The 22,269-nt window shown below is 43.9% G+C and overlaps 1 protein-coding gene across 1 annotated transcript; it reads left to right on the forward strand.

Annotated features, from left to right (window-relative positions):
* The first annotated feature begins 71 nt into the window (after window positions 1-71).
* On the forward strand, window positions 72-21,766 carry LOC110507772 (multidrug and toxin extrusion protein 1-like). Its single transcript, XM_021588000.2, has 17 exons — window positions 72-339; window positions 996-1,097; window positions 1,381-1,449; window positions 1,631-1,779; window positions 12,001-12,043; window positions 12,233-12,277; window positions 14,456-14,553; window positions 14,711-14,808; window positions 14,909-15,022; window positions 15,141-15,208; window positions 15,458-15,566; window positions 15,720-15,795; window positions 15,896-15,965; window positions 19,895-20,027; window positions 20,407-20,501; window positions 20,685-20,768; window positions 20,872-21,766. The coding sequence occupies exons 1-17, from the start codon at window positions 172-174 to the stop codon at window positions 21,172-21,174; spliced, it is 1,824 nt and encodes a 607-aa protein (XP_021443675.2). The 5' UTR covers window positions 72-171; the 3' UTR covers window positions 21,175-21,766.
* The last annotated feature ends 503 nt before the right edge of the window (window positions 21,767-22,269 follow it).

A 22,269-nucleotide genomic window follows, 5' to 3' on the forward strand; every position in this document is an offset into this window, starting at 1 on the left:
GTAAGCCTTTTGGGATGTTGAAACTTTGCATTGGTGACCTGCTGACCAGAGCAGTGCTTACACAGCTGCAGAGGAGCTGTCTGTCTGACAGTGACAGGGGAGTTACAGCACAGTATCAGCAGTAACAGTACATAGGACTGAGAGGGGACACACACAGACACAGAGGCAGGGATGGAAGACTCTGGGCCTACACTGGCATCTGGGCCCACTTCTAATTCTAATTTACCTATAATGGAGGAGTCTAGTGCCAAACTGTTCTGCTGCCGCTGGGTAAGGCACAGAATCCCCCTGGCACATAGAGAGGAGCTATACCACATTCTCCGGATGACTGGACCCTTGGTAAGGACTGGCACTGCCCACCTAGCCTGTTGTGTGTAATTGTGGGTTTCCCAAATGGCACCATATACTCCCTATATAGAACACTACTTTTTTAACAGGTAGTGCCTTATATAGGGAATATAGGGTACCATTTGGGACACAACTATTGTGTGGCCCTGTTTGGAAGTGGATAGCTCTGTTGCTAGGGTTATAGGTAGACTACTCTGTGAGAATGAAATACTAGGCTACAGGATGAACTGTGCAGTGCATACTAATGCTCTATGATTTATTAAAAGTACACTCCGAGGGACACTGAAGCCCATCAGAACTAGTATTTCAAGTAGATTTCTCTTGATTAACTTAGAAGTAATGTCTGTCCCACTGGGCAGAGACGTCAGTTCAGCGTCTAGTTTGGATTTACATTTGGTTGAGTTGTCAACTATTGTGAATTCAGTGTGAAATCAACAAAACATGTCACAATGTCATTGGGCTTAGGTTCAAAGTGAGGTGAAATGTCCTTACATTGATTACTTTTTACAAATCCAATAAGTTTTCAACGTTGATTCAACATCATCACATAGATTATTTGGGTTGAAATGATGTGGAAACAGCGTTGATTCAACCAGTTTTTCCCAATGGGGTGTTTGTTATTGTTTATGCATGTCTTTTTCCCCTAGCTGCTGTCTCGAATCCTAAACTACCTGCTTCCGTTTGTCATCACTATGTTCTGTGGTCGCCTGGGGAATGCGGTGTTAGCTGGCTATGGCCTGGCCTGCGCGGTGAGTCAATCCTCTAGCTATGTTGTGTAAACTGCTGGGGTCTATCAGCTTAGATAAGAAAATGGCTCCTCTGCATGTGATTAGAGAAGAGCGGGAAAATGGTAAGAAAGATTACAACATCACCTAAGGTCCTCACAGATTCTGGTGTTTATTTGAAGAACCACAAGGGAGGGGATAGCAATGATATAATCAATTCTCTTTTTTTTATTTTTTATGTTACGTAAGAATGTAAATCTGTGTGTAACTGTGTGCTGTAAATGTGTTTGATGATCATCTTCTTCAGACTATTAATGTTACGACTGCAGCAACAGGAGGTGGACTTGCCTTAGCATGTGACACTTTGGTATCTCAGGTATGTAAATATATTTGAATGCAGTAGTTGACGTTCCAGTTCAAATATATGCAACAGTCGTAGACTGTGACCCCAACGATAATGTCTCATGTCATTCATGCTGCTGTTTGTGTGTGTGTGTGTGTGTGTGTGTGTGTGTGTGTGTGTGTGTGTGTGTGTGTGTGTGTGTGTGTCTGAGCAGACATTTGGTGGTAAGAACCTGCAGCGTGTGGGGGTGATTCTCCAGAGGAGTGTGTTGATCCTGCTGCTCTTCTGTCTCCCCTGCTGGGCCATGCTCCTCAACACCCAGTCTATCCTGCTGGCTCTGGGCCAGGAGCCTGAAGTGGCCAGGTAAAAACTACAAATCAAATGTTACTGGTCGCATACACATATTTCGCTACTGTTATTGCAGGTGCAGCGAAATGCTTATGCTTCTAGCTCCAACAGTTTAGTAATACCTAACTATACAAAACAATACACATAAATCCACAAAATTGAAAGAAACAAATTAAGAAATATCAGAACAAGCAATGTCAGAGTCCGGAATATAGATATATACAGTACCGGTAAAACGTTGGGACACACCTACTTATTCAACAGTTTATCTTTATTTTGTACTATTTTCTACATTGTAGAATAATAGTTAACCTATATAATCCCATCGGTCACAATAGTGACCGTAAGAAAAAACATTTTCAGTTATAAGGCTCTAAAAATGTTACTGAATAACGTATCAATGCATTTCCAGCAAATATTTAAATAATAAAGGGTCTCAATGAATGATGTGCAGTGTCACATGTTTAGTGTAAATTGTCACATGACCAGAGCTGTTTACTTCCTGGTTGCACCATGAGAAGAGGATGGCTGCATCAAAGCTCCCAAACAAAAGGTTAGTAAAGTATGTTAACGTTAAGATAGGACAAAGATTTTTGGTACATCATCATCTTTAAGGTGTCTAGTTTTGATATATGCATTTGCAATTACTCAACTTGTTCAGTGTGGTCATAGAATGTGTAAACATGTTGACGGCAACAATAGTGACCGGCGGGATAACACAGTGTATCTACAGTGCCTTGCGAAAGTATTCGGCCCCCTTGAACTTTGCGACCTTTTGACACATTTCAGGCTTCAAACATAAAGATATAAAACTGTATTTTTTTGTGAAGAATCAACAACAAGTGGGACACAATCATGAAGTGGAACGACATTTATTGGATATTTCAAACTTTTTTAACAAATCAAAAACTGAAAAATTGGGCGTGCAAAATTATTCAGCCCCCTTAAGTTAATACTTTGTAGCGCCACCTTTTGCTGCGAATACAGCTGTAAGTCGCTTGGGGTATGTCTATCAGTTTTGCACATTGAGAGACTGAAATGTTTTCCCATTCCTCCTTGCAAAACAGCTCGAGCTCAGTGAGGTTGGATGGAGAGCATTTGTGAACAGCAGTTTTCAGTTCTTTCCACAGATTCTCGATTGGATTCAGGTCTGGACTTTGACTTGGCCATTCTAACACCTGGATATGTTTATTTTTGAACCATTCCATTGTAGATTTTGCTTTATGTTTTGGATCATTGTCTTGTTGGAAGACAAATCTCCATCCCAGTCTCAGGTCTTTTGCAGACTCCATCAGGTTTTCTTCCAGAATGGTCCTGTATTTGGCTCCATCCATCTTCCCATCAATTTTAACCATCTTCCCTGTCCCTGCTGAAGAAAAGCAGGCCCAAACCATGATGCTGCCACCACCATGTTTGACAGTGGGGATGGTGTGTTCAGCTGTGTTGCTTTTACGCCAAACATAACGTTTTGCATTGTTGCCAAAAAGTTCAATTTTGGTTTCATCTGACCAGAGCACCTTCTTCCACATGTTTGGTGTGTCTCCCAGGTGGCTTGTGGCAAACTTTAAACGACACTTCTTATGGATATCTTTAAGAAATGGCTTTCTTGCCACTCTTCCATAAAGGCCAGATTTGTGCAATATACGACTGATTGTTGTCCTATGGACAGAGTCTCCCACCTCAGCTGTAGATCTCTGCAGTTCATCCAGAGTGATCATGGGCCTCTTGGCTGCATCTCTGATCAGTCTTCTCCTTGTATGAGCTGAAAGTTTAGAGGGATGGCCAGGTCTTGGTAGATTTGCAGTGGTCTGATACTCCTTCCATTTCAATATTATCACTTGCACAGTGCTCCTTGGGATGTTTAAAGCTTGGGAAATCTTTTTGTATCCAAATCCGGCTTTAAACTTCTTCACAACAGTATCTCGGACCTGCCTGGTGTGTTCCTTGTTCTTCATGATGCTCTCTGCGCTTTTAACGGACCTCTGAGACTATCACAGTGCAGGTGCATTTATACGGAGACTTGATTACACACAGGTGGATTGTATTTATCATCATTAGTCATTTAGGTTAAAAAAGTTTGAAGTATCCAATAAATGTCGTTCCACTTCATGATTGTGTCCCACTTGTTGATTCTTCACAAAAAAATACAGTTTTATATCTTTATGTTTGAAGCCTGAAATGTGGCAAAAGGTCGCAAAGTTCAAGGGGGCCGAATACTTTCGCAAAGCACTGTAGGTATACACATAGATATACACATACATAGTTCTTGTTCTACCTAACTTTCTACTCTGTTCTTTCTTTTAGTTACACTTTGAGTCCAGTTCTGGATATGTTGGATCTAGGTGACTGCCCAGACAAGGCATGCAACATTGCAGTTATCCCTCAAAATGAGAAAGATGCTGTCCTGAGTGATTGTGGTAGTGATGGGTCAGATATGGACTATGGACAGGCCATTTGCCAGCCAAGCTGTTGAATGCATATGCTGAACCTATGCAAACAGATCATGACAGGAACAACGTTATCAGTGATGATGATCTACCCCTCCCCACCCCCCATCCACAACCACCCCCCACCCCCCTCCATTGTTGATAATGAAGAGCCAAGGGCCTCTACCCGCCAGAGGGTCCAGGCAGAAGAGCCAAGGGAAAAGCTGCAGGTGGTCAAAAATAAAGATTAAGCGTTCAAACGATCGAAGAGGCCTGCCACTGATGTGATTCCAAAACACATAGTATACAGCCCAAATATTCAAAAGTTTGGCATGAAACCACTGAGCCACGGAAGGAGATCTTTACTGGTTGCTACTGTTGAAGATCAGGCATGATATGACAAAGCTTCTCACTGGCCAATCAACACGATGCACTGGTTCCAGAGAAGTCGTCATTGGGACAAACGTACTACCTATGCATGTGAGAAATGTAAAGCGCCACTGCACATTGAGTGCTTCAAGATATACCATGGATCGTAGAAAAGGAGATAAGACCGAATGAAAAGGGGCTGAAAAAGACAATAAAAGAAAAATAGAAAAGTCTATAAAGGGTGAGGAGAAGCAGTACAACGGACTCTAGGAAGAAAAGAAAAGTCTATAAAGGGTGAGGAGAAGCAGTACAACGGACTCTAGGAAGAATAGAAAAGTCTATAAAGGGTGAGGAGAAGCAGTACAACGGACTCTAGGAAGAAAAGAAAAGTCTATAAAGGGTGAGTAGAAGCAGTACAACGGACTCTAGTAAGAAAAGAAAAGTCTATAAAGGGTGAGGAGAAGCAGTACAACGGACTCTAGGAAGAAAAGAAAAGTCTATAAAGGGTGAGGAGAAGCAGTACAACGGACTCTAGGAAGAAAAGAAAAGTCTATAAAGGGTGACTAACGGTTTTCTTGATGAGAAGGAGAGTCGGACCAAAATGCAGCGTGTAGATTGCGATCCATGTTTTAATGAACAAACATAAAACACGAATCAATACAAACACTACAAAAACAATAAACGTAACGAAAACCGAAACAGCCTATACTTGTGTAAAACTAACACAGAACAAGGACATCATGATACTAAGGACAATCACCCACGACAAACTCAAAGAATATGGCTGCCTAAATATGGTTCCCAATCAGAGACAACGATAAACACCTGCCTCTGATTGAGAACCACTTCAGACAGCCATAGACTTAGCTAGAACACCCCACTAGCTACAATCCCCATACAAAAACCCATGCCACACCCTGGCCTGACCAACTAAATAAAGATAAACACAAAATACTTTGACCAGGGTGTGACAGAACCCCCCCCCCTAAGGTGCGGACTCCCGAACGCACCTCAAAACAATAGGGAGGGTCCGGGTGGGCGTCTGTCCATGGTGGCGGCTCCGGCGCGGGACGTGGACCCCACTCAATCAATGTCTTAGTCCCTTCTCCTCGCGTCCTTGGATAGTCCACCCTCGCCGCCGACCATGGCCTAGTAGTCCTCACCCAGAACCCCACTGGACTGAGGAGCAGATCGGGACTGAGGGGCAGCTCGGGACTAAGGCAGCTCGGGACTGAGGGGAAGCTCGGGAGTGAGAGGAAGCTCGGGAGTGAGAGGAAGCTCAGGCAGGTTGATGAATCTACCAGATCCTGGCTGACTGGCAGATCTTGCAGATCTTGGCTGACTGGCAGATCTGGAAGAGTCTGGTCGACTGGCAGATCTGGAAGAGTCTGGTCGACTGGCAGATCTGGAAGAGTGGTCGACTGGCAGATCTGGAAGAGTGGTCGACTGGCAGATCTGGAAGAGTCTGGTCGACTGGCAGATCTGGAAGAGTCTGGTCGACTGGCAGATCTGGAAGAGTCTGGTCGACTGGCAGATCTGGAAGAGTCTGGTCGACTGGCAGATCTGGAAGAGTCTGGTCGACTGGCAGATCTGGAAGAGTCTGGTCGACTGGCAGATCTGGAAGAGTCTGGTCGACTGGCAGCTCTGGCTGCTCCATGCTGACTGGCTGCCCCATGCTGACTGGCAGCTCTGGCTGCTCCATGCTGACTGACAGCTCTGGCTGCTCCATGCTGACTGGCAGCTCTGGCTGCTCCATGCTGACTGGCAGCTCCATGCTGACTGGCAGCTCTGGCTGCTCCATGCTGACTGGCTGCTCCATGCTGACTGGCTGCTCCATGCTGACTGGCGGCCCTGGCTGCTCCATGCTGACTGGCGGCCCTGGCTGCTCCATGCTGATTGGCGGCCCTGACTGCTCCATGCTGACTGGCAGCTCTGGCTGCTCCATGCTAACTGGCAGCTCTGGCGGCTCCTTGCAGACTGGCAGCTCTGGCGGCTCCTTGCAGACTGGCAGCTCTGGCGGCTCCTTGCAGACTGGCAGCTCTGGCAGCTCCTTGCAGACTGGCAGCTCCTTGCAGACTGGCAGCTCCTTGCAGACTGGCAGCTCCTTGCAGACTGGCAGCTCCTTGCAGACTGGCAGCTCCTTGCAGACTGGCAGCTCCGAACAGGCGGGAGACTCCGGCAGCGCTGTAGAGGCGGAAAGCTCTGACAGCGCTAAACAGGCGGGAGACTCCGACAGCGCTGGAGAGGAGGAAGGCTCCGGCAGCGCTGGACAGGCGAGGCGCACTGTAGGCCTGATGCGTGGTGCTGGCACTGGTGGTACTGGGCCGAGGACACGCACAGGAAGCCTGGTGCGGGGAGCTGCTACCGGAGGGCTGGGGTGTGGAGGTGGCACAGGATGGGTTAGACCGTGAAGGCGTACTGGAGATCTTGAGAGCGGTGCTGGCACAGGACGTGCAAGGCTAGGGAGGTGCACAGGAGGCCTGGTGCGTGAGACTGGCACCATCTTCACCAGCCGACTAACACGCACCTCAGGACGAGTATGGAGCGCTGACCCAGGTGCCATCAAATCCCCGACACGCTCCGTCGGGCGAATCCCATGTTTAAAACACCAACACAGCAACTCCCTCATTACTCTCTCCTCCAATTTCCCCATTAACTCCTTCACAGTCTCTGCTTCGCTCACCTCCAACACCGGTTCTGGTCTCCTCCTTGGCTCCTCACGATAAACAGGGGGAGTTGGCTCAGGTCTGCTACCTGGCGTAGCCATACTCCCTGTTAGCCCCCCCCCCCAATACATTTTTGGGGCTTACTCTGGCTTCCGTCCGCGCCGCCGTGCTTCCTTCGCCAACTCCATTCTCTGATAACCCTCCGCGCACTGCTCCATCGAATCCCAGGCGGGCTCCGGTACTCTCCCTGGGTCGACCGCCCACCTGTCTATTTCCTCCCAAGTCGTATACTCCCGACTTCGTAGCTCCTGCTGCTGCCTGTCATCACGCCACTTGGTCCGTTGGTGGTGGGTGATTCTGTAACGGTTTTCTTGATGAGAAGGAGAGTCGGACCAAAATGCAGCGTGTAGATTGCGATCCATGTTTTAATGAACAAACGTAAAACACGAATCAATACAAACACTACAAAAACAATAAACGTAACGAAAACCGAAACAGCCTATACTTGTGTAAAACTAACACAGAACAAGGACATCATGATACTAAGGACAATCACCCACGACAAACTCAAAGAATATGGCTGCCTAAATATGGTTCCCAATCAGAGACAACGATAAACACCTGCCTCTGATTGAGAACCACTTCAGACAGCCATAGACTTAGCTAGAACACCCCACTAGCTACAATCCCCATACAAAAACCCATGCCACACCCTGGCCTGACCAAATAAATAAAGATAAACACAAAATACTTTGACCAGGGTGTGACAGTGACAAGCAGTACAACGGACTCTAGGAAGAAAAGAAAAGTCTATAAAGGGTGAGGAGAAGCAGTACAACGGACTCTAGGAAGAATAGAAAAGTCTATAAAGGGTGACAAGCAGTACAACGGACTCTAGGAAGAGAAGAAAAGTCTATAAAGGGTGAGGAGAAGCAGTACAACGGACTCTAGGAAGAAAAGAAAAGTCTATAAAGGGTGAGGAGAAGCAGTACAACGGACTCTAGGAAGAAAATAAAAGTCTATAAAGGGTGAGGAGAAGCAGTACAACGGACTCTAGGAAGAAAAGAAAAGTCTCTAAAGGGTGAGGAGAAGCAGTACAACGGACTCTAGGAAGAAAAGAAAAGTCTATAAAGGGTGAGGAGAAGCAGTACAACGGACTCTAGGAAGAAAAGAAAAGTCTATAAAGGGTGAGGAGAAGCAGTACAACGGACTCTAGGAAGAAAAGAAAAGTCGATAAAGGGTGAGGAGAAGCAGTACAACGGACTCTAGGAAGAAAAGAAAAGTCTATAAAGGGTGAGGAGAAGCAGTACAACGGACTCTAGGAAGAAAAGAAAAGTCTATAAAGGGTGAGGAGAAGCAGTACAACAGACTCTAGTAAGAAAAGAAAAGTCTATAAAGGGTGAGTAGAAGCAGTACAACGGACTCTAGTAAGAAAAGAAAAGTCTATAAAGGGTGAGGAGAAGCAGTACAACGGACTCTAGGAAGAAAAGAAAAGTCTATAAAGGGTGAGGAGAAGCAGTACAACGGACTCTAGGAAGAAAAGAAAAGTAGACGAAAAAGACAATCAAAATGACTGAAATGTTTTTGAAAAAGAAGGTCAATTGATTCAAGACATCCTGTATGACAGTAGTCACTGACAGTATGACAGTACTTGAATGCATATTCTACAGGCTACCTCTATCCTAAATGTTACCTTTATGTTCAGTGGGAATGAATCACACGACTGCTATACATTTGTTAGTGGTTGTTGCACTAAAATGTCACAATGACAATGTTACAATGAATATTACAATATTACTACCTCATGAAGCTGGTTGAGAGAATGCCAAGAGTGTGCAAAGCTGTCATCAAGGCAAAGGGTGGCTACTTTGAAGAATCTCAAATAGAAAATATATTTTGATTTGTTTAACACTTTTTTGCTGTGTTATTTCATAGTTGATGTCTTCACTTTTATTCTACAATGTAGAAAATAGTAAAAATAAAGAAAAACCCTTGAATGAGTAGGTGTGTCCCAACTTTTGACTGGTACTGTATATATTTATATTCCGGACTCTGACATTGACTGGTACTGTATATATTTATATTCCGGACTCTGACATTGACTGGTACTGTATATATTTATATTCCGGACTCTGACATTGACTGGTACTGTATATATTTATATTCCGGACTCTGACATTGACTGGTACTGTATATATTTATATTCCGGACTCTGACATTGACTGGTACTGTATATATTTATATTCCGGACTCTGACATTGACTGGTACTGTATATATTTATATTCCGGACTCTGACATTGACTGGTACTGTATATATTTATATTCCGGACTCTGACATTGACTGGTACTGTATATATTTATATTCCGGACTCTGACATTGACTGGTACTGTATATATTTATATTCCGGACTCTGACATTGACTGGTACTGTATATATTTATAATCCGGACTCTGACATTGACTGGTACTGTATATATTTATATTCCGGACTCTGACATTGACTGGTACTGTATATATTTATATTCCGGACTCTGACATTGACTGGTACTGTATATATTTATATTCCGGACTCTGACATTGACTGGTACTGTATATATTTATATTCCGGACTCTGACATTGACTGGTACTGTATATATTTATAATCCGGACTCTGACATTGACTGGTACTGTATGTATATGATGGTGTGTATAGACTGTATGGACAGTATATGAAAAGAAAACATCTGCAGAGCAGGAGTTATATAGGATGAGCCTTGACTAGAATACACTATATACATATGAAGTGGGTAAAACAGTACTGTATGCAAACATTATTGACTAGTGTTCAATGACTATGTAGGCTACATAGAGCAGCAGTCTGTAAGGTGAAGGGTAAAGTACCAGGTGGTAGCCGGCTAGTAACAGTGACTAAGTTCAGGGCAAGGTACTGAGTGGAAGCCGGCTAGTAACAGTGACTAAGTTCAGGGCAAGGTACTGGGTGGAAGCCGGCTAGTAACAGTGACTAAGTTCAGGGCAAGGTACTGGGTGGAAGCCGGCTAGTAACAGTGACTAAGTTCAGGGCAGGGTATTGGGTGGTAGCCGGCTAGTAACAGTGACTAAGTTCTGGGCATGGTACTGGGTGGAAGCTGACTAGTAACAGTGACTAAGTTCAGGGCAGGCTACTGGGTGGTAGCCGGCTAGCAACAGTGACTAAGTTCAGGGCAGGGTACTGGATGGTAGCCGGCTAGCAACAGTGACTAAATTCAGGGTAGGGTACTGGGTGGTAGCCGGCTAGTAACAGTGACTAATTTCAGGGCAGGATACTGGGTGGAAGCCAGCTAGTAACAGTGACTAAGTTCAGCGCAGGGTATTGGGTGGAGGCTGGTTAGTGGTGACTATTACAGTCAGATGGCCTGGAGTCTGACTCACACTATAGTACACTACCACTTATATTAGGGCCAGGAGTTTTTCGTGAACAGCGAAAACTCTGGGTCCTGGTTATACCATGTGACCAGCTCTAGAGTTGTTATTGACCCTAGTTATACCATATTACTAGCTCCCGAGTTGTTCCTGACCCTGGTTATATCATATTACGACCTCTAGAGTTGTTCCTGACCCTGGTTATATCATATTACGAGCTCTAGAGTTGTTCCTGACCCTGGTTATACCATATTACTAGCTCCAGAATTGTTATTGACCCTGATCATACCCTATGACTAGCTCCAGAATTGTTATTGACCCTCGTTATACCCTATGACTAGCTTCAGAGTTGATTATTGACCCTGGTTATACCCTATGACTAGCTCCAAGAGTTGATTATTGACCCTGGTTATACCCTATGACTAGCTCCAAGAGTTGATTATTGACCCTGGTTATACCCTATGACTAGCTCCAAGAGTTGATTATTGACCCTGGTTATACCCTATGACTAGCTCCAGAGTTGATTATTGACCCTGGTTATACCCTATGACTAGCTCCAAGAGTTGATTATTGACCCTGGTTATACTATACACTATGACTAGCTCCAAGAGTTGATTATTGACCCTGGTTATACCCTATGACTAGGTTCATAGTTGTTATTGACCCTGGTTATACCATATTACTAGCTCCAGAATTGTTATTGACCCTGGTCATACCCTATGACTAGCTACAGAATTGTTATTGACCCTGGTCATACCCTATGACTAGCTTCAGAGTTGTTATTGACCCTGGTCATACCCTATGACTAGCTTCAGAGTTGTTCCTGACCCTGGTTATACCCTATGACTAGCTTCAGAGTTGTTCCTGACCCTGGTTATACCCTATGACTAGCTCCCAGGTCACATGGTCGGGAAAAATATGAGGCCCTACTCACACTGTATGACTCAGACCTGAGCACATCACAGATACAGCCAATGCATGGTATTGTGCCTCTGATGCTGGATAAAGATAATGTGCTTGTTTGTATGCTAATTGAAGGAGAACAGAACTCCTCATTCTCTTAGCTGCAATAACACCATCTCTGACTGCTCTCGCCATCAAATGTGGCCCCCGGCAATTCCCCAAACACTCCATTCAGTGGAAATGACAGCAATGTTTTCACAGCCAATTGACCTACTCAATGAGATGTACAGATTGCCGTTAGTTTCTAGATGCAATAAACATTCTGTCACTGCTGCCTGAATAGGTGATTTTCATGGACAACATAATGGTAAATTGATAGAGTTTAGTATGTGGTGTGTATAGGGTAAATACATGGAAACAGGTGTAGTAATGGTGTGTGATTTAACAGGTAATACATGCTCTGTCTTTCAGAATAGCACAGCTGTATGTCATCGCCTACCTACCTGCAGTACCAGTGAGTCATCTGTTTTATCAAACACCCACTTCTTTAGAGTGGCCTCAATTGTGTCTGAGTTTTTAACTAGATGGCTCCATTAACCTATTCTTATCAGATGAATAGTACATTTTGTGTCTTTTCATTTAATTGCATTAAACATCCTCTCCTCCCTGTCTTTATGATTTACTCTGCATCTCTTTCTTTCAGGCTATTTTCCTGCATCAACTTCAGGCTTCTTATCTCCAGAACCAGGTACACGGACCGTGCCGCTGGGCTACAAATTACTTGTTTTGTTCCTCACACCTCATCGCGTCTATAGAAATAAGAATGAATTGAAGGGCTTTGGATGCTTTATCCCTTACAATTGACTGGTAAACTCATAGGTACACTCGCAATGGCGGCCTGGTATTGTGATGCAATCATTTTCATGGTATTTGGGAATGTTCTACCAAGTGATGCTGGATTACCATGGTAATGAAGAATATTCATTCAAACTGATGTAGCTCATGCAATGGAATGTATTTTTTGTAAGGTCAGTTGAGTTGACTCAACAAATCCCAGCACAGATTGAAGGGTACACTTTGTGATTTTAGTGTGTTGGGTGTTGGGAGAAAAGCCACGTAGCTTCCATTACGAAGGACACTTGAATCACCCTGTGGAAAGAACGATGGATGGATGGGTTTAACTGGAGAGAAGAATGATGAAGGGTGGAGAGTATCACTACTGTACTTTTAATGCCGTAATGTGTTATACAGAATGTCCAGTCCTATTCAAAATGCCCAAGCATTATCTCTATCAAATCAATCAAATGTATTTATAAAGCCCTTTTTTCATCAGTCGATGTCACAAAGTGCTATACAGAAACCCGGCCTAAAACCCAAACAGGAAGCAATGCAGATGTAGAAGCACGCTGGCTAGGAAAAACTCCCTAGAAAGGCAGGAACCGAGGAAGAAATCTAGAGAGGAACCAGGCTCTGAGGGGTGGCCAGTCCTCTTCTGGCTCTGCCGGGTGGAGATTATAACAGTACATGGCCAAGATGTTCAAACGTTCATAGATGACCAGCATGGTCAAATAATAATAATAATCACAGTGGTTGTAGAGGGTGCAACAGGTCAGCACCTCAAGAGTAAATGTTGGCTATTCATAGCCGATCATTCAGAGTTAGAGACAGCAGGTGCAGTAGAGAGAGAGTCGAAAGCAACAGGTCCGGGACAAGGTAGCATTTAGGTGCCAGCAGCACGACCAGGTGGACTGGGGACAGCAAGGAGTCATCAGGCCAGGTAGTCTTGAGGCATGGTCCTAGGGCTCAGGTCCCCTGAGAAAAGAAAGAAAGAAAGAAAGAGAGAGAGAGAGAGAGGGAGAGAGAGAGAGAGAGAGAGAGAGAGAGAGAGAGCATACTTACATTAACACAGGAAGCTGGATAAGACACAAGAAATACTCCAGATATAACAGACTGATCCTAGACCCCCAACACATAAACTATTGCAGCATAAATACTGGAGGCTGAGACAGGTGGGGTTGGGAGACACTGTGGCCCCGTTCACCTTCACACCCCTGAGCCAGACTACACTCAATCATAGGACCTACTGAAGAGATGAGTCTTCAATAAAGACTTAAAGGTCGAGACCGAGTCTTCGTCTCTCACATGGTTAGGCAGACCACCAGAGAAAGCCCTGCCTCCAGCTGTTTGCTTAGAAATTCTAGGGATAATAAGGAGGCCTGCGTCTTGTGACCGAAGCGTACGTGTAGGTATGTATGGCAGGACCGAATCGGGAAAGATAGGTAGGAGCAAGCCCATGTAATGATTTGTAGGTTAGCAGTAAAACCTTGACATCACCACTAGCCTTAACAGGAAGCCAGTGTAGAGAGGCTAGCACTGGAGTAATATGATCACATTTTTGAGTTCTAGTGAAAATTCTAGCAGCCGTGTTTAGCACTAGCTGAAGTTAATTTAGTGCTTTATCCGGGTAGCCAGAAAGTAGAGCATTGCAGTAGTCTAATCTAGAAGTGAGTGGAGCTAGAGGAGTTAGAGCCCTGTCTATGTTCATAGATAAGATGAGAGCACCCCTCCAGCTAGAATGGAGTCTGTCACTCCTCAACAGGCCAGGCATGGTCCTGTTTGTGGGTGAGTCCCAGAAAGAGGGCCAATTATCTACAAATTCTATCTCTTGGAAAGGGCAGAAACCAGTTTTCAACTAGCGATTGAGTTGTGAGACTCTGCTGTAGAGCTCATCACTCCCCCTAACTGGGAGGGGGCCAGAGACAATTACTCGATGCCGACACATCTTTCTCGCTGATTTACACACTGAAGCTGTGTGGCACTTGGTGACCTCTGACTGTTTCAGAGGAAAACAGTAATCTAGGAGTACAGTAACCCAGGTTAGGTGTGAATCGGATGATCATATCAACTAGTGTGTTTCTGTGCTCAGGGGATATTACTGCCTCAGATGTACACAGCAGCAGCGGCCAACATCGCCAACGTGGTGACAAACTATATCCTGCTCTACTGGATGGACCTGGGAGTTATGTAGGTGTGCTCACACAAGAAACATTGATAACAGTGCCATATTCATAACAGTCAGTAACATAGCCAGAGTATCAATTTTGTACCAACTACTGTAATTATGCAATGTTCATTATCATTTCATGGAGTGTTTGTTTTTGTTTGTGTGTTTGTCTTCTAGAGGGTCTGCAGCAGCTAATACACTCTCCCAGCTCTACATATGTTCCTTCTTGTTTGCTTACATTTGTTGGAAGAAGCTACATGTGAAAACATGGGGAGGTAAGAGAAAGTCCATCTCTCTGACTGTGCCAAATGAATGTGACCTATTGAAATAGACCAGTTTGTGTTGGGATAAACAGGCCTTTGTCTCCCCCTACAGGTTGGACCACAGAAGCGCTGCAGGAGTGGGGCTCTTATATGAAACTAGCCATCCCCAGTACACTGATGCTATGTTTCGAATGGTGGATCTATGAGCTTGGGGGATTCCTTGCAGGTACATTTCAGCTCTTAAGGTTAACACGAATGAACCAATGAACAGTCACATTCAAAAGGCCAAAACACCCATATCTATGTAACATCCAACTCTGCATTCTTCCCCCTCTCTTTCTCAGGCATGCTGAGTGAAGTGGACCTGGCTGCTCAACATGTGGTCATAATGCTGGCTTTCATCAACTACATGGTAATGTGTACAGAACTCTTTACACACCTACTCAAACACCTATCATGGAAACCAAATTAAGCCCAATGCACTGGCTATCCAGTCCAAATAAGCTGAAGAATAACCCAAAATGTACTGTACATGTGGGCTACAGATCAAAGTCAAATCTGAGTTAAAAACAGACATTAACTTTGTTTGAGGCATGGTTAGACTAAGACAGCAAGATGTTTATGAGGCGTCTAGATAATGTGTTGTGTTGTGCGGGTACAGTTCCCCATGGGGATCCAGGCTGCAGCATGTGTTCGTGTGGGGAATGCTCTTGGGGCCGGAGACACAGCTGGGGCCATCCTCACCAGCAAGGTGTCCCTCGCCCTCTCAGGTCAGTCACACACTTACTCTAGCTCATATGGCCCTTATTTCAACCATCACAACTACGGTGAACTATGGTGAACTAAAATGATAATAATTACTTTGACAAACTAGTTGTTTTTTTGCAGTAGTGCATGTCTTTTTCCTCCATTCCATGTCCTAGGTTCAATGGCAGTAATTCAGGGAATTGTGCTGATCTCTACTAAAACAGTGATCGCCTTCATGTTTACTTCTGATGAGTAAGTAGGGTGTACATATAGTCAACATAATGATTCAAATCAAGACCGTCCCAAATTGTAACCTGACCATCTCAATAACGATTATTTAATTCCTTTTCAGTCAGATCATAGATCTGGTCTCTCAACTTCTCAACGTGTACTGTGTCCTTCAGTTCTTTGATGGGCTAGTGGTAAGTGCACTCAAGTGGTTTGTAACCATTGAAAAAATAAATAACATTTTATACAATAGTACTGCTATAATTAGAAATCATTAATATACAGTACCAGTCAAAAGTTTGGACACACCTACTCATTCCAGGGTTTTCCTTTATTTTTGTACTATTTTCAACATTGTAGAATATGTTGTGTCTTTGGCTATGCCGGATTAAGTGATATGACATGCTATTCTATAAAATTATTTCTGATTACCTGATTGAGCTAATCATGTAAATGTAATTAACTAGCGAGTCGGGCACCACAAAATAATATTTATAGAGCTGTTATAAACCTAGACCTAGTAATATTTGACATCAATAGCAGTCAATATTAATCGTCATCTTAATTCAGTCTCATCTGAAAGTTGTAAATTCTTGGTTATCTGCACGAACCCTGGCTAACAAGTTGAACCAGTAATACAAAATTGGGTTTAATTATTTATTTACTAAATACCTAACTAATCACACAGAATTACACATATGTAACAGTATAACTTTAGTCCGTCCCCTCGCCCATACCCGGGCTCCTCTGCACACATCAACAACTGACACCCACGAAGCACCGTTATCCATCGCTCCACAATAGCCGCTTTCCTTGCAGAGCGAGGGGAACCACTACTTCAAGGTCTCAAAGTGAGTGACATCACCGATTGAAACGCTATTAGCGAGCACCACCGCTAACTAGCTAGCCATTTCACATCGGTTACACTCACCCCCCTTTTGACCTCCTCCTTTTCCGCAGCAACCAGTGACCCGGGTCAACACCATTAATGTAACAGTATAACTTTAGTCCGTCCCCTCGCCCATACCCGGGCTCGAACCAGGGACCATCTGCACACATCAACAACTGACACCCACAAAGCATCGTTACCCATCGCTACACAAAAACCACGGTCCTTGCAGAGCAAGGGGAACCACTACTTCAAGGTCTCAAAGCGAGTGACGTCACCGATTGAAACGCTATTAGCGCGCACCACCGCTAACTAGCTAGCCATTTCACATTGGTTACACATACACATAATTAAATCATAACTTGATTACAAATTACGTCATAAAGGAAAACGTCCCTAGCTGGCGGAACAGATACGACAGCTTGTTACACAAAAGAAAGGGGTCTGGGTTTGAGTGAAAGAGCGGGAAGACTGAGGAACAAAGGGCAAAGCTGTGCTATTGTAAATACAGTATCTTATGCATTCTAAATTACCGCCCATTTGGAAAAGGAAAATGCAATAAATATTTACTCTGAGCTGCGCTTCGGGTAGGTTGGTGGTAGATGGAAGGCCGTGTTGCCCAACCGAGTCCTTCGTCCTTTGAAGAATGTCTCTGCTGGTAAATTGAATACATTGTAGTAATGTTGTTGTGTGGTAGATGGGATACTCTATCTGTTCCTTCCTAATCCTCGTTTGCAGCGGCTGGTGCTAACTCAACGGCTAGGAGGTATCACTTCTGTAGTGAATAAGAGTTCAAAGTTCATACCATTCGCAACCAAAGCTCACGATGATGTTGGCTTCGTTCTGTAGTTATTATCTGAACTATTCTGACATCGGACCGTCGCCCTCACGTCCTCGGAACAGGAGATTACATTGTCGTCAAGGGCTTATATAGGAAGGGAGAGGAGGGTGTGTTTGAAAAGTTTTATAGCCCATGTCCCTTCACAGGGGCGGGCCACTGATTGAGCAGAGCTCTATCTTATGAAAACCCAAATCTCACATTTTAGAAGCTAAAATCACATTTCATCCCATCACAAATAATTTAATATTCAAACATTTAAATTGAACAACAATTCCATGTGAATCCGATAACTCTGATGTGTAGACTTTCCACTGTAGAGTTTGTCATCTTATCATTGATGAGAATGTCTCAGATGACAACCTAACTGACATCATATTCATTAAGTACCACCGCATATGTTCAATTGGTCGGATTACCAGAATATAGTTAATTTCCCCCCACCTTCTGATGTTCCCAGAATCTATATGTTAACCAAGGGTTTTGCAAATGTAACATCAGTAGGGTAGAGAGAGGAAAAAGGGGGGAAGAGGTATTTATGACTGTCATAAACCTACCCCCAGGCCAACGTCATGACAAATAGTAGTGAAGACATCAAAACAATTAAATAACACATATGGAATTATGTAGTAACCAAAAAAGTGTTAATCAAATCAAAATATATTTGATATTTGAGATTCTTCAAAGTAGCCACCCAAAGTAGCCATTGCCCTGATGACAGCTTTGCACACTCTTGGCATTCTCTCAACCAGCTTCACCTGAAATGCTTTTCCAACAGTCATGAAGCTTCATGAGGTAGTCACCTGGAATCCATTTAAATTAACAGGTGTGCCTTGTTAAAAGTTCCTTTGTGGAAATTCTTTCCTTCTTAATGCGTTTGAGCCAATCAGTTGTGTTGTGACAAGGTAGGGGTGGTATACAGAAGATAGCCCTATTTGGTAAAAGACCAAGTCCATATTATGGCAAGAACAGCTCAAATAAGCAAAGAGAAACAACAGCCCATCATTACTTTAAGACGTTTAGGTCAGTTAATCCGGGAACATTTCAAGAACTTTGAAAGTTTCTTCACGTGCAGTCACAAAAACCATCAAGCGCTATGATGAAATCAAATCAAAGTATATTTGTCGCGTGCGCCGAATACAACAGGTGTAATAGACCTTACCGTGAAATGCTTACTTACTGGCTCTAACCAATAGTGCAAGAAAGGTGTTAGGTGAACAAGAGGTAAGTAAAGAAATAAAACAACAGTAAAAAGACAGGCTATATACAGTAGCGAGGCTATAAAGGTAGCGAGGCTACATACAGACACCGGTTAGTCAGCCTGACTGAGGCAGTATGTTCATGTAGATATGGTTAAAGTGACTATGCATATATGATAACAGAGAGTAGCAGTAGCGTAAAAGAGGGGTTGGCAGGTGGTGGGTGGCGGGACACAATGCAGATAGCCCGGTTAGCCAATGTGCGGGAGCACTGGTTGGTCGGCCCAGTTGAGGTAGTATGTACATGAATGTATAGTTAAAGTGACTATGCATATATGATAAACAGAGAGTAGTAGCAGCATAAAAAGAGGGTTGGGGGGGTGGCACACAATGCAAATAGTCCGGGTAGCCATTTGATTACCTGTTCAGGAGTCTTATGGCTTGGGGGTAAAAACTGTTGAGAAGCCTTTTTGTCCTAGACTTGGCACTCCGGTACCGCTTGCCATGCGGTAGTAGAGAGAACCGTCTTTGACTGGGGTGGCTTGGATCTTTGACAATTTGGCTCTCATGAGGACCGCCACAGGAAAGGAAGACCCAGAGTTACCTCTGCTGCAGAGGATAAGTTCATTAGAGTTACCAGCCTCAGAAATCGGCAATTAACTGCACCTCAGATTGCAGCCCAAATAAATGCTTCACAGAGTTCAAGTAACAGACACATCTCAACATCAACTGTTCAGAGGAGACTGCGTGAATCAGACCTTCATGGTCGAATTGCTGCAAAGAAACCACTAGACATTAGCTGGTTGAGAGAATGCCAAGAGTGTGCAAAGCTGTCATCAAGGCAAAGGGTGGCTACTTTGAAGAATCTCAAATATAAAATATATTTTGATTTGTTTAACACTATTTTGGTTACTACATGATTCCATATGTGTTATTTCATAGTTTTAATGTCTTCACTATTATTCTACAATGTAGAAAATAGTACAAAATAAAGAAAAACCCTTGAATGAGTAGATGTGTCCAATCTTTTGACTGGTACTGTATGTTGGAATAAGGGGGATCGTCTATGTAATTTTCCAGGATCCTGGAATACTTGTTGAATGAGTGATAAGACATTAAACCTGTTGACCGCCAGCTAACAGTGTTTGTCTCTCTCTGTGAACACCCACTAATCTTAGATTTGTCTGTCTGTTCCAGTGTGTGTGTATGGGCATCATCCTGGGCACGGGCAAACAGAAGATAGCAGCGATGGCTAATCTTATCACCTACTACTGTGTGGGTCTTCCACTGGGCATCTCTTTGATGTTCACAGCTGGCCTAAAGGTCCTAGGTATTTACTCATTTCTGAATTTTATGAAAACCGAACACAATTTTAGACTTCCTTTTCAAGACCAGGGGTCTTTGCTCATGCTTACTGCCTTGCCACATACTTGCAACAGAAGTATGTTCATGATCAAATTCAGGAAAATATTTTGCTTTCACTAGTAATCCAGAATCATGAATTGCGGGAGTATTCTTTATTGAAGATGACACAATGTTCTGTGTCTTTGGTCAAAGCCAGTATAACCTCCTCTCCTCTCCTCTCCTCTCCTCTCCTCTCCTCTCCTCTCCTCTCCTCTCCTCTCCTCTCCTCTCCTCTCCTTTCCTTTCCTCTCCTCTCCTCTCCTCTCCTCTCCTCTCCTTTTCCCTTTCCCTTTCCCTCTACACAGGGTTCTGGTTAGGCCTGTTCATCTGTGTAATTCTACAGTCCACTTTCTTCATCACTGTCATCTTCAGGCTCAACTGGAAGAGAATGACAGAGAAGGTACGTCACCAGTGGCTTTTCACTTCCGTATCTGGAACATATAATGGCTTAGGTGATTAAAAGACTGACAGCCCATACCTCTATCTTTATGGTTTCTGTGAAGCATAGTAGTGGCTCGGGGCGGGTGAAGGAAATGGTTTGCTGTCAGTTGAGAGCATCATGGAGTTGATCTGTTTGTGACAGGCTGTGAAACGAGCTGGAAAGGCTGGACATATGGTGTCAATGAGGAATATAGTTGCACCTGACCACACAGAGAACAGTGGAAGTGTGAGTAGAAACATGTTGCTCAGTCCTATGTTCTATATTATTTACACTATACTCTCGCGAATAACATTGTTCTAACCCAGATTGTGCCTGCTTCCACACCCAGACAGTGAATGGATACATTTCAGTGAGTACTGAGGGCCAGGAAGACCTCAGGGGAAGCAATGGGACCCCAGAGGTGAAGAGGGAGGATGGGAGCCCCAGTGGACTGCTCTCCACCACCCAGCTGGTCCTGAGGAGAGGTCTCACTGTACTGGCTGCCATTGTCATCCTGGCTGTGGGGACCAGTGTACATCTTCTCCTGCCTCTACCAATCAGCTCATGGAGCAATCTGAGTGTAGACTGGAGCAACACTACCTTTACCACTACCTCCCCCCCTGAACTCACCCTGTCAACAGTTCTCATCTAGGAGAAATACCTGGGGGACCCCAAACAGACCCTGTAGCAAGACAATAGAGGTGCTGTCATAGACATGCTGTGTCAGTGAATCTGTTATATCACCAATTATTACACCTGAAACAGCCTTTTTCTTCAATCTAGAGCCATAGTCATTTTGCCTAATTCTGTGTAAAAAAACAAACATTTTTTAAAGTATATTTTTCTGCATAGGTTATCTAAGCATACCTCTTTACCTGTTCAATTGTCATTTTAATTAATGATGCACATTTAGTAATTGCTTGCTTTTCTAAAGTCTAGCAACCTTGCCAGCAGGCATGCCGGCTAAGATACGTAGTTAGACAAGCTACTCTAACTTGATTGATAGCCTGAAATGGCTTGGTAGCTACACCCTTCGAAAAAAAGGTGTTATCTAGAACTAAAAAGGGTTCTGCTGTCTCCATGGGAGAACCCTTTGAAGCTGCCGGTGATGGGCAGAAGGGTATGTTTGTAAATTAATTTCAACAAGCTGTGTAGCCTATTGATTCCTTCTTGAAGTTGGCTTTAGCTAGCCAGCTAGATAGGTTCCCAATCTCCCAACCTCATAACCAAACTCTAAGAAAAATGGGTTCCAAAAGGGTTCTGCGGCTGTCCCCCTTCTACCTGGAACCAAAAAGAGTTCTACCTGGAACCAAAAATGGCAAAAAGGGTTATCCTAGGCAGACAGCCGCAGAATCCTTTTGGAACCCATTTTTCTTAGAGTTGAGTTATGAGGTTGGGAGATTGGGAACCTATCTAGCTGGCTAGCTAAAGCCAACTTCAAGAAGGAATCAATAGTTTGATAAAATTAATTTACAAACATACCCTTCTGCCCATCACTGGCAGCTAGAATCAAATCAAATGCTGTGTGTGTCACTCTACACTCTCTCTCTCATCCTCCACTGATGATATTGCGCACACTAGAGTATCTAGCTTCCTGCCTAAGTATATCTTTCCTCTGTGCACCTTGGAAGGAAACACTTACGAGGAAGAATGGGGGGGTATTGGTTCAGTCGGTGTGCCCCCACCGCAAAATACCGCTGACAGATCTTGTTATAAATAATTAGGATAAAACGTTGGCTTAAAAAAG

The sequence above is a fragment of the Oncorhynchus mykiss genome, chromosome 27, assembly GCF_013265735.2.
Source record: "Oncorhynchus mykiss isolate Arlee chromosome 27, USDA_OmykA_1.1, whole genome shotgun sequence".
In the NCBI taxonomy this organism is placed as follows: domain Eukaryota; kingdom Metazoa; phylum Chordata; class Actinopteri; order Salmoniformes; family Salmonidae; genus Oncorhynchus; species Oncorhynchus mykiss.

Excerpts from the sequence above, each read along its gene's own strand:
- LOC110507772 (XM_021588000.2), top strand. The coding sequence starts at position 172 with ATGGAAGACTCTGGGCCTACACTGGCATCTGGGCCCACTTCTAATTCT. Across the intron at positions 14,554-14,710 it reads TGGATGGACCTGGGAGTTAT|AGGGTCTGCAGCAGCTAATA; the intron begins GTAGGTGTGCTC and ends TTTGTCTTCTAG. Across the intron at positions 15,209-15,457 it reads TGGCTTTCATCAACTACATG|TTCCCCATGGGGATCCAGGC; the intron begins GTAATGTGTACA and ends GTGCGGGTACAG.